The sequence below is a fragment of the Bombus vancouverensis genome, chromosome 16, assembly GCF_051014615.1.
Source record: "Bombus vancouverensis nearcticus chromosome 16, iyBomVanc1_principal, whole genome shotgun sequence".
Lineage (NCBI taxonomy): Eukaryota > Metazoa > Arthropoda > Insecta > Hymenoptera > Apidae > Bombus > Bombus vancouverensis.
In genome coordinates this window covers 3,734,436-3,748,011 of record NC_134926.1, presented here as the reverse complement: position 1 = coordinate 3,748,011, position 13,576 = coordinate 3,734,436, and the positions used below count along the sequence as shown (strand labels likewise).

Sequence of the window (13,576 nt, the reverse complement as noted above, 5' to 3'; positions counted from 1 at the left end):
GATGGAAGCAAGAAAGGAGCAAGAAAGGGTGACAGCAGACCAAGTTATAGAAGAAAGAAGAAAGAGAGAAGCAGAAGAGAGAGGGAAAGGATAAGGGAATCCAAGTATAATATACACTACAGAAACATAGTCAAAGAAAAATGACCAAAGTACTTAGAAGGGAGGATGAAGTGGAAGAACAGGAGAATACTGGCAAGATTCAAATGCGAAAACGAGACCAAAGCAAGGGAATACTGGAAAGAAGAGGGGAAAACAAGATGCAGACTATGTAGAAGGAAAGAAGAAAACCTGAGACATGTAATAGAAGAATGTGAAATAACGGGAGGACCAAAGGACATAGGAAAAACGCTAAGTGAAACTGGAGAAGGTTTAACAGAACTGAAAGCAATAATAGAGAAGAGAAGGGCAAACGACAGGAAGGATGCACAGCAAGGAGGCTAAAGACCAATGTGGCAATAGTTTTTAGTCATTAGTTGCTAATTTATAGTTTCTAGTTTTAGTTTTCAGAGGTAGAATAAGCAAGGTAGTGTAATAGAATAGAGTGGAAAAAAGGGGAGGTAGACACACAGGGTGGTTGGTAACTGGTGGTACAAACGGAAAGGGGGTGATTCTACGCGAAAAAAGAAGTCGAAAATATAGAATAAAAATTTTTCGTTCGAGGCTTTGCTTTCGAGAAAATCGACTTTGAATTTTCGCTCGGTACGCGTCCACTTTATCACGTCTCGTTATAACGGATCTCACTGTAGATCGTCGTCTCGATGGAAAAATTAAAAAAAAAAAGAAAAAAATTTTTATTCCATATTTTCGACTTCTTTTTTCGCGTAGAATCACCCCCTTTCCGCTTGTACCACCAGTTACCAACCACCCTGTATAAGAAGAGAAATAGACGCAAGAGATGTAAAACCAAAAGTTCGTCCAAAACCGAGAGGACTAAGCAATAATAATAGAATAATAAAAAAACATAAATTTAATCGAAGAACAAATAAATACTCATGCAAAACGCATTTCTGGACCTGATTACCTAACCTGAGCTCATAATGTTTTCGTATTATACGTTACAGACGCCATTTAGACAAACTTTACACGCGCCATTGAGAAATTAAAGATAGCACGCGTGAACTACTTTTTTGGCGAGGAGTGTAGCTGAAGGAGTTCGAAAGAAATCGAAGAAGTCGTTAGGATTTGAAGCCGCGGCATTTACAATAGCTTTGTCGATTGGTCACTCTCCTCTCGCTGCTATTCGAACGATGACGCATAGGACGAAATGGTTTTCGTTCGAAATAACAGGCACGTAGTTAAGCGATAGATCGGTTTGAGGCTCGTATAACGATTGCGCAACTTTGAAAGCAGAGCTAGGATATTAGACAGTGAAAGAAGCCATTTCAAAATATCAGCATCCTATAAAAAACATAGTGTTGCCTGGCTAATATTTAGGCAGCTCCTTCGCCTGGTTAATAAACATAAACTTATGCAACTGTTTCAAGAGAGCAACAATCCGCGTTTTTGTTTATATGTTACTCAGCAAAATAAGAAAAATCAAATTTCTCCTATCCTTTTGATTTTGCGATCGTTCTATTATTATAAACAAATGTTAACTTCGTATTATTTTTACCGTATTGTGTCTTATTAAATGGCTATTGGACACGAGGTATATTTAGATAATTTTCGATCGAATATTTTCAACGGCTGTGTACGAGGAAATAACAAATCAAAGTAAAGGCAAAGAGAAAGCAACTAGACGTCAAATTTAAAATATTGAGTTAGATTGTATTACCTGGGCGTAAATTACCGCTCTCACTAAACGATAAACTTTTCCTATATTACGTCATTTTCGTATCAATTTCGAATATTACATATCGAATTTGATGAAAAACAAGGAAGAACACTGTGCAGGGACCGAACGAGTTTCGCATGGAACCGGCTTTTACTTAAAACACGGACCATGCAATTTCTTTGTAGCTTTAGATGGATGAAAAAAAGGTTCCGTTTAAAAATATCACCTCGAAAGCTCGTGACAAAATGACTTTGAGAAAGGGCTCCTTCCAGCGCTACGCGTGCCCTTGCGTGCAATGGTAGAACTTTGTCAACTGGAAGATCTTTCCATAAGATGGTAAAGAAGACCTAAATAAAAATTTAGGTGATCTCGTGTGTCTAAGACGTCAGCCTATTTATGTACGTAAATGCAAGTGTCACAAAGCTTTTACGGAATTTGTTCACGTTGCAACGTAGTTATCTGCATGTGTGATCTGTCTCGTTGGTCGAAGTAAACGCGAAAGTTTGCCGAGATTTAATGAATCGTAAAATCAGAGTGAAATCGACGACACGTCGGTTTACCGCGACCTTCGCGTAAAAACGAGACGAGAAGACAGAAGTCTGCCTTGATTTACACGAATATTATCTTCGTCATCGTTGGACGAAACGACACCGCGACTATGTCCGCGTCTCCTTCTTTTGTTTGCTTGCGCGCGTTTCCTCTCAAACCGGAACGTTCGCATTTTCACAAAAATGAAAAGTCATGTTTCACATAAGATTCTTGTCGTCCGAGGATCGAATGCACGCTCGAAATGCTTTGCGTATTACTTTCTACCGGTAGTTGCTTGCATACGCTTTTTCTCCGCCAGTGAACACACGCACGAGTCGAAACTTGCCACAACTGAAAAATGAAGATATTCTTAATACTTTGCTGACCGATAGCTGATTAATCGGCTTCTTGTCGCTGACGCTTACCGACCGATAGCCTATTAATCGGCTTTTTGTCGCCGACGCTTACCGATCGATAGCATATTAATCGGCATTTTGTCGTCGACAATCTTTCTCATTATTTGTGCAGTAATTTGTTATTTAGTACCAAGATACCTTGCTCAGTTGCGTCAGTTGCGTTGTTTTGTAAGCTTCCACAGTTTTATATCAATTTGAAAAACTTACCGTTCGCGATGAACGAAAAGAATGGTATCGGGGAGTCTAAACCGAAACAAAGCCGGCGCCAGGGAGAATCTGCGCCTGAGCTGCCGGTCGGACGTGCGTATGCTGTCGAACCGCTAGCGGTCGGTAAAGTGTTGACAATTTGAATATGCTCACGTTGGAACAAAGCGTAGAACCAAAGAGGACGTGGTCGTACTTTTGAACCCTCCATCGGTATATTTGGTGGTTTTCGACTAGTAATTTTAAGTAAACTCGCATTTTTTCCATATCTTTGTTTAAATTTTGCTCTGCTTAAGAAAAGCTAACACGGTGAAACTATAGGATGATGTTGTAGAAACTGGGCAGAGTATACAAGAATTTTTGGGGATTTTTTGGAACACGAAAGTCTAAGGAAAGCTGTATGCCCTTAAACGACAGTATGTGCAGACGATAGGGTTAAAATCTTCGATCGGTTCGTTGATCGTTCAGAAATCTTGGAACTGTTTAAATTATATGTTTTTAATTATCTGTTAGAAGGAGGCAATTTCTTCGTATAGCTGCATATCGGAGGATAGCTTAGGTAACTTGGATCGTATCAGGAGATTTTGTTCAACTGCGTACGACGTTACCGAAATCGTTGATTTCCTTTTTGTTACGAATATAATAGAATTTCCTCTGAAGTATGCATATTAATTTATATAAAATTGTACAAATCGTGGCTTAAAAATTAGCGCTCGTTCTTTTATATTTCGCGTCGTGTACTGGTGTAATTCGTTAAATAAATAAATAAATAAATAACATGCAATACACGTAAACCATGTAACCAAGATTTAGTTCATGGAATCGACAAGTTACAAGTTTATCTTATTAGAAAAACCTTTTTCATTTCTACGAGACTTTTCTCATTCTAACAGGATACTCGAACTTTAGCATTTGAACAAATTTCATCAGTTTTATTATCACACTTGTTACCATTATACAAGAGAGAATTTATCAATACTAATAATTTGTAGGTGTTATCGACGCTCCATTCACGTTGCATATCGTTGGAATTAAACCATGATCTGCTTGCCAATGTAAGGAATAATACATAAATGGAAATAATCTAATTTTAAGATCAACAGCACATCCAAAAGCAACAGTCGATAGCATGGTATTAATGTAACACAGCACCACTCCATAATATCTCAATATACTGCGAGGTTACCCTTTTTATATTATAATTCTATTTATCTGTAAAATTATACCTATTCTATCCTTATTATTATGTATAGTATATATATATATACATTACTTTACACATTTACGCATGCAGATACACATACATACATCCTACATTGAATATACTTAGTACCTTATGCATACATGTATTAGGTTGGCAACTGAGTGATTGCAGATTTTGTCATTACCACCTAATGGTAACTAATGGCAGATTTTGTCATTAGGTTGTAATGACAAAATCCGCAAACACTTAGTCGCCAACCCAATATATCAGCCTCCTTGGTAATGCAAAATAGATTCTGTCTTACCATTGTAGTATATACTATGGCATTTTAGCCATGGGATTCTGACTGAAATGCGAAAATGCAAGGATCTATCATCTTTTGTGTACAGTGGAGTCTGCGGGACATGGGTTATCCGAGTCCCATTTAACCGATGTTTGAAATTTGCCATAACTGCACCCTCCCTTTTTTTCGAAAATTTAACGTAAAGAGCACAAAACAGTAAATAAACGACTATTGTTAATGCTCAAATGATCAAATAAATAGTAGGATTTATTGAATCAATTAAATAGTTAATTCGTGTTAAATATTGGGTTGGCAACTAAGTGATTGCGGCTTTTGTCATTAGCTGATATTGACAAAATCCGCAATCACTTAGTTTCACCTATGTTCCGTATTATTCGAGATACTTTGAACTTTGTCAAAATTCCACTCTTCCCTTTTTTTTTCAAAAATTTAACGTAAAGAGCACAAAAGAGTAAATAGGCGACTATCGTAAATGCGATTGACCAATTAAATAGTTGGATCGATTGAATCAATTAAATAGTTAATCAATGTTAAATATTGGACTTACAACTAAGTGATTGCGGTTTTTGTCATTAGCTGGTATTGACAAAATATTGCCAACCCAATATATCTGTAATATTACACAACCAAAATGTTTCTTATGATCTTATTATCCGAGTTTTCGATTATCCGATAGCCTTGGTACGCTTGATGGGCTCGGTGCACATCAGCTCGGATAATCGAGACTCTACTACTGTCATTGCTATGTACATGTGTATAATGTCCCGTTTAATATGTGTCCCTTTCGCCTCAACTACCACTTGTCGTATCAGTCGATTATGTCAGACGAGTAACGTTTCGACGCGCCATCTGTGTTTTAGACGGCGAAGAACTCGACTTCCGGAAACAGCGGATACTACGTCGGAGGAAGCAGCACCCTGCCACGCGGAGGCCAACTAATGAGAGCGTACAGTACTGCGGCGTCGTCGGTAGTCGGAGGACCCAATGCAACGCCTACTCAACCGAAACCTCTCGCCACTCCAGGTACACGAAAATCCGCGATACTCGAGACTCAGCCTTAGAAAGCCGATCACGCTAGGTCCACTGTCCACGAAGCGTCCCGCGCCTGTCTAATAAGCGTATTAACACTGGAACTACCGATAGTTAACACGAAGATATTTCTATCAAAACCAGTGAAAATGACTGGTCTTTAAAAAATACCTAATAATAGAATATTTTTATATTTATTGATTTATTACTCTCTTACGGAAGGAATTACATGTTGCGTAGTACATTTTTGGTATTATTGGTCTATCTGGGGCCATGATCCCTAAACGAGGGTTGACACGTTTATAAAATTGTAAAACCAGTCATTTTGACTGGTGTGGTGTTTCTAATGTTAGCATCTAGCGATCTAACGATCGATCCGGAATTTTCCTGATAACTGATATCGTCATATGGAAAAATTGGAAAAACGTATGGCAAGTTGTAGAAAATGGGGAAACTGGTTAATTGGGGTTCGATAAACAGATTGCAGCACCCTTTTACACTGACAAGTACCATTTTCACTGGTATTGGTATAAGTAGCCTTGATACAAAATTAGCTTCAGTTTAAATACATAAAAGACAAAATAAAATTCATTATATCGTTCTTTTAGTTATCGTCGCGAAAGTTATTACATCATTGCGGAAAAAATACAACATGAAGTAGAAATTTTAAAATGAAATTGTAAAACCAAAATTTTTCTTTGTTATTATCAATTAGTGTTTACCTGGAATTATTGCCAATTAGTTGCACCACTTTTTCTGCCTTTATAAACTACAGTATATAATGAAATACACGAATTTAGTGGTGTTGAAATTAATTAAAAAGTTACACTGTCAGTTATGGGTAATTAAAGTTATTGGATTGGCAACTAAGTGGTTGCGGATTTTGCCATTATCACCTAACGACAAAATCCGCAATCACTTAGTTGCCAATCCAATATAATCGAACGATAGCAAACTGTAAAAGAATATTGAAATGCATTATGAATTTTTAATTTCACCATCAAGTCCTGTTATTTATCTCTAATCATCGTTAATGTTTTCAATTTTACCTATATGTTTTTTACACTTTTAAATACTTTCAATTTCACGTTTTCTATAAACAATACGTGCAATCATTAAAGAAAATCACCACCGCAAAATGTACCTCATCGCTTAAATCATTTTTAGACTCGTTTGTTTCTTAAGTAACGAACATTAGTGCTCGATACTTGGAAAAATTCGACGTGCACAGCGTTATAGATTGGCTTGGCGGTTGGCTAAGTGTTAAGACGATTGTCTGTCACAGCCAATCTTTTTGTGCTGCGGATTTTCCAACAAACACGGACTTGGCGTAAACTTACAATTACCTTTACTGTACGTTTTATGAACTAAACAGCAGCGTAGACGTATCGTCGTCTCCAATAGACGACGCTTACGCTTCTATGAAACGACGCTTCGTGATCAGTGGACCGGGCAAGTTCTCGAGGATGGGAATCGCGTGGTTTCGGGAATCGAGTCTCGAGCGTTAATTGGTCGCTTTTCCTCCTGCCTGTGCTTGTCATGTTTGCTCCATGCTTGCACCACGTTCTCCCTTCAGCTTCAGCCGACTTTCCACGAAGAATGCGTCCGCCCGACGACATTGCAACGATTCTCGTCGTGTGTTCGGACCTGCAGGTGTCCGGAACGACATAGACGGCTGATTAATTCCTCTGCTCGCTGCATTCACCGCACGCTGTCACTCGTTTCAATCGGATTTATTTTAACCGTCCGATGCTCCTAACGTTGCTGCATACTCGTTGTTACTCGTCCTTCACCTCGCTTGTTACTAAAAAAACGCTCGATCGTTCCTCTTCTCTGTGGCGGTCGAACGAGTCTCGCGTTGCCTCCGTTGCAACGATTCGGAGGAGGTGACGCGAAATGTACAAGTACACAGGGTGTTCCTCGCAACTAGGCCAAACCATATGTAAGTTTCAGACGATGGAATATAGACGAACGTTTCGCTAAACGCGTTTACAGCGATTAAAGAGATTACTTTCTCGTAGACATTTCTTTCAAACCGTTCCAATGTTTTGCTTAATGAAATCTTTTCCTATCTTCCACTATTTCTATGTTATGGTTTGATCTAATTACAGCAGTCGCCGTGTACGTTGGCTGAGGAAAGTATTTGAACGCTTTTAAAAAGCTTTTACGTCTAGAAAACTCGAGTCTCGTAACAATGCTTAATGAAACTTCGAAATGTCTCGTACGACACACGCAATGTACAGAGCGTTTCAGGACACGTTGGGACCACGATTCAGCAGACTAAAATAAAAAGAAACTTCCGTACAAACATATGTGTATGCTCGGTACGACCTTGTTTTCCAGTTACAGCTCATTTCGTGTTCTAATAGTTGCTTATATATCGTCAGAGAAACTGCTTCAAGCCACAACTTCCAGTTTCAATACAAACGTGTATACGTCGTGTCATGGATTTTCAACTCGTTTGAACTGACCTGGTCTTGGACGAATTTGTCGGTGATTTCAGTCGACGTGTTGACAAAGTGTTGAAACACTGTCAACGTTCACTGTGACGTTTTATTATAAACTACGGACTTTAAAGCAGCGAATTCAAGTTTGGAGACGAAGCTAGCCAGGATGTGGGGCCAGAACGACCCATCCATTTGTCGGGGAACAGTCGGCCCAAGTAACGTTTTAGGAGCTGCATGGCACAACAACCACATACGTTTTATCATATCCATCACGTGACATTCAATCTCGTCGTATCTGCACGAAAGTCTGTTCCGTGGAAAAATAAAGTTGTGACTCGAAAACAAGGTCATACGGATCATGTACGTTCGTACGATCTTTATTCCCCTCATTTTAGTTTACTAAATCAGCTGCTGCAGTACTTGTCACGTGCTGTAAAATGCGGCATATTCAGAGACCAGATTGGGCAACTAAGTTATTGCGGGTTTTGTCATTAGGTGGTATTGACAAAATCCGCAATCACTTAGTTGCCAAGCCAATATTACCAAGCAAATTTCAAAAGCTTTTTACGAATATCTCGGAAATTAAAGCCGAGCAGCGGTAACATATATAGAAAAAAATTGTTCAGAATGACGAGTTTGACGAGGTATTTCAACGTCGTTGAAATTGGTGAGCAGGCCACGCTCTAAATATTTGTCATATTTATATTTTTATTCAAATGATTTTGATTACGAATGGCCGTTTTCTTTATCAATGGCGGACAATTTTTCAATGGTTATCGGTAACCAAACTAACGATTTAACCAAAAAGAACGTTAATGGTTTATCGATACCAGCATTCAAAAAAAAATTTTAATCTTTTATGATGGTTATTCGTAATCGAAACAGCTGAGGCTTAACCCATTTTCAATCGCTTTCATTAACACTTTGACCATCACGTTCCTACAATTGTAAAAATTGAATGAAAATTGTCAGTTAGGGCATTTTGAATATAACCGATAAATAGAAGATACTTTGAAATAAAAAGTGCCCCATTGAACAATCAAACATTTTTATTAGAACATCAATAAAAAAAAAATGAGAAGAAATCTTGCATCTAACGGTGCACTGTGTTAAGGGGGTATTCTGGTCTAGAAATTTGAAAAAATCGAAAATTTTTTTTCCATATTTCCAAAGTTTAGATATTCAAGAATATGCCCTTAAAAGGATTTTTCAAAATTTCAATTATTTTATGAGTTACAGCCATTTTTGAGACGCAGCATCTGCTTCGGTCCGACCGGAACAAATGAACAGTAGACGGTAGACGTTGTCCGAGTAAACTTGTCTGAAAACTTTAAACGCGTTTTTCTCGAAACTACTTTTTTCGAGTTGGCGTGCACGATATCTCAAGTTCTAATGAACCGATTTATTTTAAATTTGGTCTGAATATTCCTTATATACTCCTCTATCGTCTGGACCACGCTCAGCTCAAAATCTTTAATATTACTATCTTTAAACGTTCGGAATTGTCAAAAAAAACGTACGAATTAAGAAATTTTGTTTCAAACGGCCGTCATTTTGTGAAAAAATGTTGTATTGACTTTTCCAAGATTCAGACGATAGCGGCATCCATACTAATTAAGAATCTGTTCGCTTTTTTTGTTTCAAATGACCAAAAGGGTCGATATCATGCACGCCACGACACCCCATTTTTTTGGCAGCACCCACTTTGCCAGCTCATAACTTTTTAAATATTGAGTTCTTTTTTCCAGTGAATTTTTTACGTAATCTCGAAATATCAATAAACAAATGCTAAAAAGGAGGATAGCAAAAATATTTTTTGTTTCGCTTGTACAGAGCTTCAAAGATTCATGCCTCTAGACCAGAATACCCCCTTAAAACACTTCAAACATAAATGTGACTCATCGATACAATCTGGACAATAGGTGATCACCTTTTTCGTCCGATTCATAGCAATTTTTCATCCTAACTGTTTAACATTTTTTTATACCACTCTCTGCAAAATTTTCGTGCCAGGTACGCTTGCCCTTCTTTCTTCTGCATTTCGTGTCGCAATCTTTGTCGAATAAGTATATTTGACGGCTCTGGCGAATGGCACTGTGTGAGGTGCATTGCGAGTGCCATTCTAAAATCTGATAACTTGATTTTTAGTTTTGTTGCTTGTTTATAGAGTATCATCGCGTTTGAAATTGATGTATTTAACAATAACTCTAAAGCTAATTTTATATACCACTCGAGGGTTCTTCTATGTGGTGTAGAATATGCTATTATTTGATCCGATAAATCTACAGTACATTTTCCTCTCTTGTAATCTACACTACCATTGGTTTATCGCAAACATAATTTTTTCTGCGGACCTGTACCATTTCAGCCGAATGTTTCGTCGAGATCATAAAAATAATCCTAATACTGTTTACTAATATCTTCTACACGTTTCAACAATATATTCCGCACGTTTTGCCTACGACGAAATAACGGAAGCGAATGGTTTGTTGAAATAAACGAAGCCTTGTTATAATATGTCGCTATCAACTGCTACCGAGGCGTCACGGTGGTCACCCGTGACCACCAATAAGATAAACGGTCCATCGGGGAAGAATGTTGTCTTACATCATCAATTTATCATTATTTTGCCATTATATGCTTTGAATAATAAAAATACTCCCGTGGCGTCCTGAGCGAAACGTGTGATTTCTGCGTGGTGGTCAAAGTGTTATTTAGCAACGACTCCCATCCATTTGAATAAAAACTCATTTCCGCTTGATGATTCTGTGGCATACAATTTTCAAAATAACCGTGTCGATACAGGAAAAGCTCGTCACAAATGTTGCAATACTTTCCTCAGCTTGTATACTCGTTCGCATAGTTTGATGGAAAGTAACGCACCGATCCAACGCTTTTCGTCCCTTGCGGATGCAAGCACCGAATCCTTGTGCAATGTACACGCGCCGTCCGTGAGATCGGCGATCGCGTGAGGTCGTCTCGATTGCGCGAACACGTTCGTCGACTCGAGTCCCGACTGTCGTCTGACAAACTACGATCGACGACCATCCGCTTCGCGCCTTTGCTACGACGCCCTGGAAAAGTGCATAATACACAAGCAATCTTGGAGTAACGACGCTTTAAAGGGAAAAAACTGTTCGTTTGTGACATCTCATTAAGAACAGTGTAAAATAGTGATTTATTCGTTACAATACATAAGATGCATTTTGTCACGCGTATAGACGAAGCATGTGTTACGAAAGGCCCCATTTTAAAATCGAAAGTTAAAAACAATTAATATTTCCTGTTGGTTTTTTCATAAATTCGGTTACGTAGTTGTGAAGTAATTGGGTTGATGCACTATATGCGCCTGTTTCTCGTTATGAAATTTGACATAAATCGATGCGTTCGATGATTAATAAGGAAGATTTATGATGAAAAATATAAAACTTCTTTATCGCGACGTTAATATATAATCAGAAAGTTCGTACGGTTTCTTTACGTAAACTTCAATTTGGAAAAATGGTTTCTAGAAATTAGCATTTTCGAGCGGCTTAAGACGTTTCCTGCTCCATCTAAGCGATTCTTTAACGCGTAAATCACTTTAATTACTTTATAAATTATATAAATGAGAATTATAAATGAACAAATGTTCGACTTGTTTTATTGGAAAATTCATATTCCGCAATAACGAAACGAAATAGTTTTTGAGAAAGTTTTGTCGAACGACGTGGGAATTATTTTGATTAAATATACGACGTTTTAGAAATTCGAGTCTCGTCGTACAGAACGACGTTTCATATTCGCCTATCTAATAATAACAAATTAGTGGTTAGAGTAGAGCCTGCGTTATACGAACATCCGCTGTGTGAACGTTTTATTATATGAAACGTACGAAAGTGACAGCAATAAAGAAGATGATAATGATGTGTCACCTAATTTACAGGCATTTACACGTCTGAAAACTGTGAGCTGTTTTCAAGCCCACGTAATTTATTCAAAAAAGTTTGCCATCTAGCAGTTCGATTTCTTTAATTTCGTTAAAAGAAGGATATTGCCTTTTTGATTTTATATTCTACGTATGCTGTTACCTACAAACAAATTGCATTAATTTTATTTCATTCCATCTCAAGTATTAAATCAGACCGACTGCCAACTGCTGATCGTTTTGTCACGCAAAAATTCTCTTTCATCTGCCAATACCTTTGTCCTCCGATCAATTCGTATAACGTACGCTGTACAACGATCGCGTATAATACGAGAGAAAATTATATAGGCAAAATCTGTTTGCCCATGTAAAGGTAGAATTTTTTTATAAAATGGGGCTATTTATTTATGCAGGAAACACAGCGTGTTATATAGAGCATCGATTTTCTCACGTTCGTCGTCTAATTCGCCAATATTCTCCGATTATTGGCTTGGCAACTAAGTGATTGCGGGTTTTCTCATTACCACCTAATGAGAAAATCCGCAATCACTTAGTTGCCAAGCCAATATTTCCGAGTCGCGATACCGTGCACTTTTACCAGTCGCGAATTAGCAAAGGAACGAACGTCGGGCAGAAACGCGACGTACACCGGACCAGCTGGGTACATTGGTTTTTGTTTGGTTTTCCGGATGGTTGGATAGGTGGTGGCGGGGTGCCGCCGGCCAAGCCGCTTCGCAGCTACCAGTGTGGTAAGAGTCCCCTTGGAAGCCTCGGGGGCTCGGCTCGCTTCTCTAGAGACAGCTCGGTCTCCCTCTATAGTATAGCAGGTCAGTAGTAGCCTTAAAACAACCCTCTGGAAACCTCGGACCAGAGTTGGGCAAAATTGATTCCAACGACGAATAACAAATAAAGATGAGGAAATTTGAATTGAATGTTATTGGCGAATTTTATTTTATTTATTATATATATATATTATTTATTATTTGTTAATGTATATTAATATACAGGGTGGTTGGTAACTGGGGATACAAGCGGAAAGGGGGTGATTCTACGCGAAAAAAGAATGCAAATTTTTTTTTTTAATTTTTTTAAAAATCTACAGCGAGATTATAACGAGACGCGATAAAGTGGACGCGTACCGAGCGAAAATTCAAAGTCGATTTTCTCGAAAGCAAAGCCTCGAACGAAAAATTTGTATTCTATATTTTCGACTCCTTTTTTCGCGTAGAATCACCCCCTTTCCGCTTGTACCAATCAATTACCAACCATCCTGTATATTATTTATTATATATTATATTTTATTTTCTATTTATTTCGTCTGGTTGTGCGCGTAGAGATAACCAGGCGAATATAATCACGCAAATTTTTAGTAATTTTGTTACTTACGGTTAGAAAATACGCTGACGAAATATAAATTGGTTAGAAAATTAGAAACTGAATTTTGGAATAATTTGTTTCTCGAGGTTAATGTGCAGTAAAAGGATTGGCATCTGTGAACGACTAGTCTTGATGCAAAATGACACATAACGAGGTATCGATGAATAAATTTCGAATAATTTATTTGTCTAGATAGAAGTCTACTCGAACTATGCCCAGCTCTGCCTCTCGGTCCTTTTCAGTCGATCGCGACCGGCTCTCTGCGTTAAGTTTGCCCGATTTTCGATCCGCGATCTTTCTCGATGCCAAACCCGATATTTCTCTCTCTCCGATGGCGTGGCTCGTTCGAACATCGAAACTGTGTGTGGAGAAAAGAAAACGAGGTC

At 38.2% G+C, this 13,576-nt stretch overlaps 1 protein-coding gene across 26 annotated transcripts in view; it reads left to right on the top strand.

The window, feature by feature from the left end:
- LOC117163125 (uncharacterized) overlaps positions 1–13,576 on the top strand; it is a 215,715-nt gene that overhangs the window by 175,794 nt on the left and 26,345 nt on the right. For 23 of the 26 annotated variants that reach the window (XM_076625237.1, XM_076625236.1, XM_076625239.1 and 20 more), the window contains 2 exons: positions 5,291–5,453; positions 12,515–12,640. In XM_076625237.1, the coding sequence (XP_076481352.1) occupies positions 5,291–5,453; positions 12,515–12,640 (289 nt within the window). The remainder of the gene's footprint in view (positions 1–5,290; positions 5,454–12,514; positions 12,641–13,576) is intronic. The other 3 variants (XM_033345156.2, XM_076625245.1, XM_076625253.1) reach the window with 1 other exon arrangement.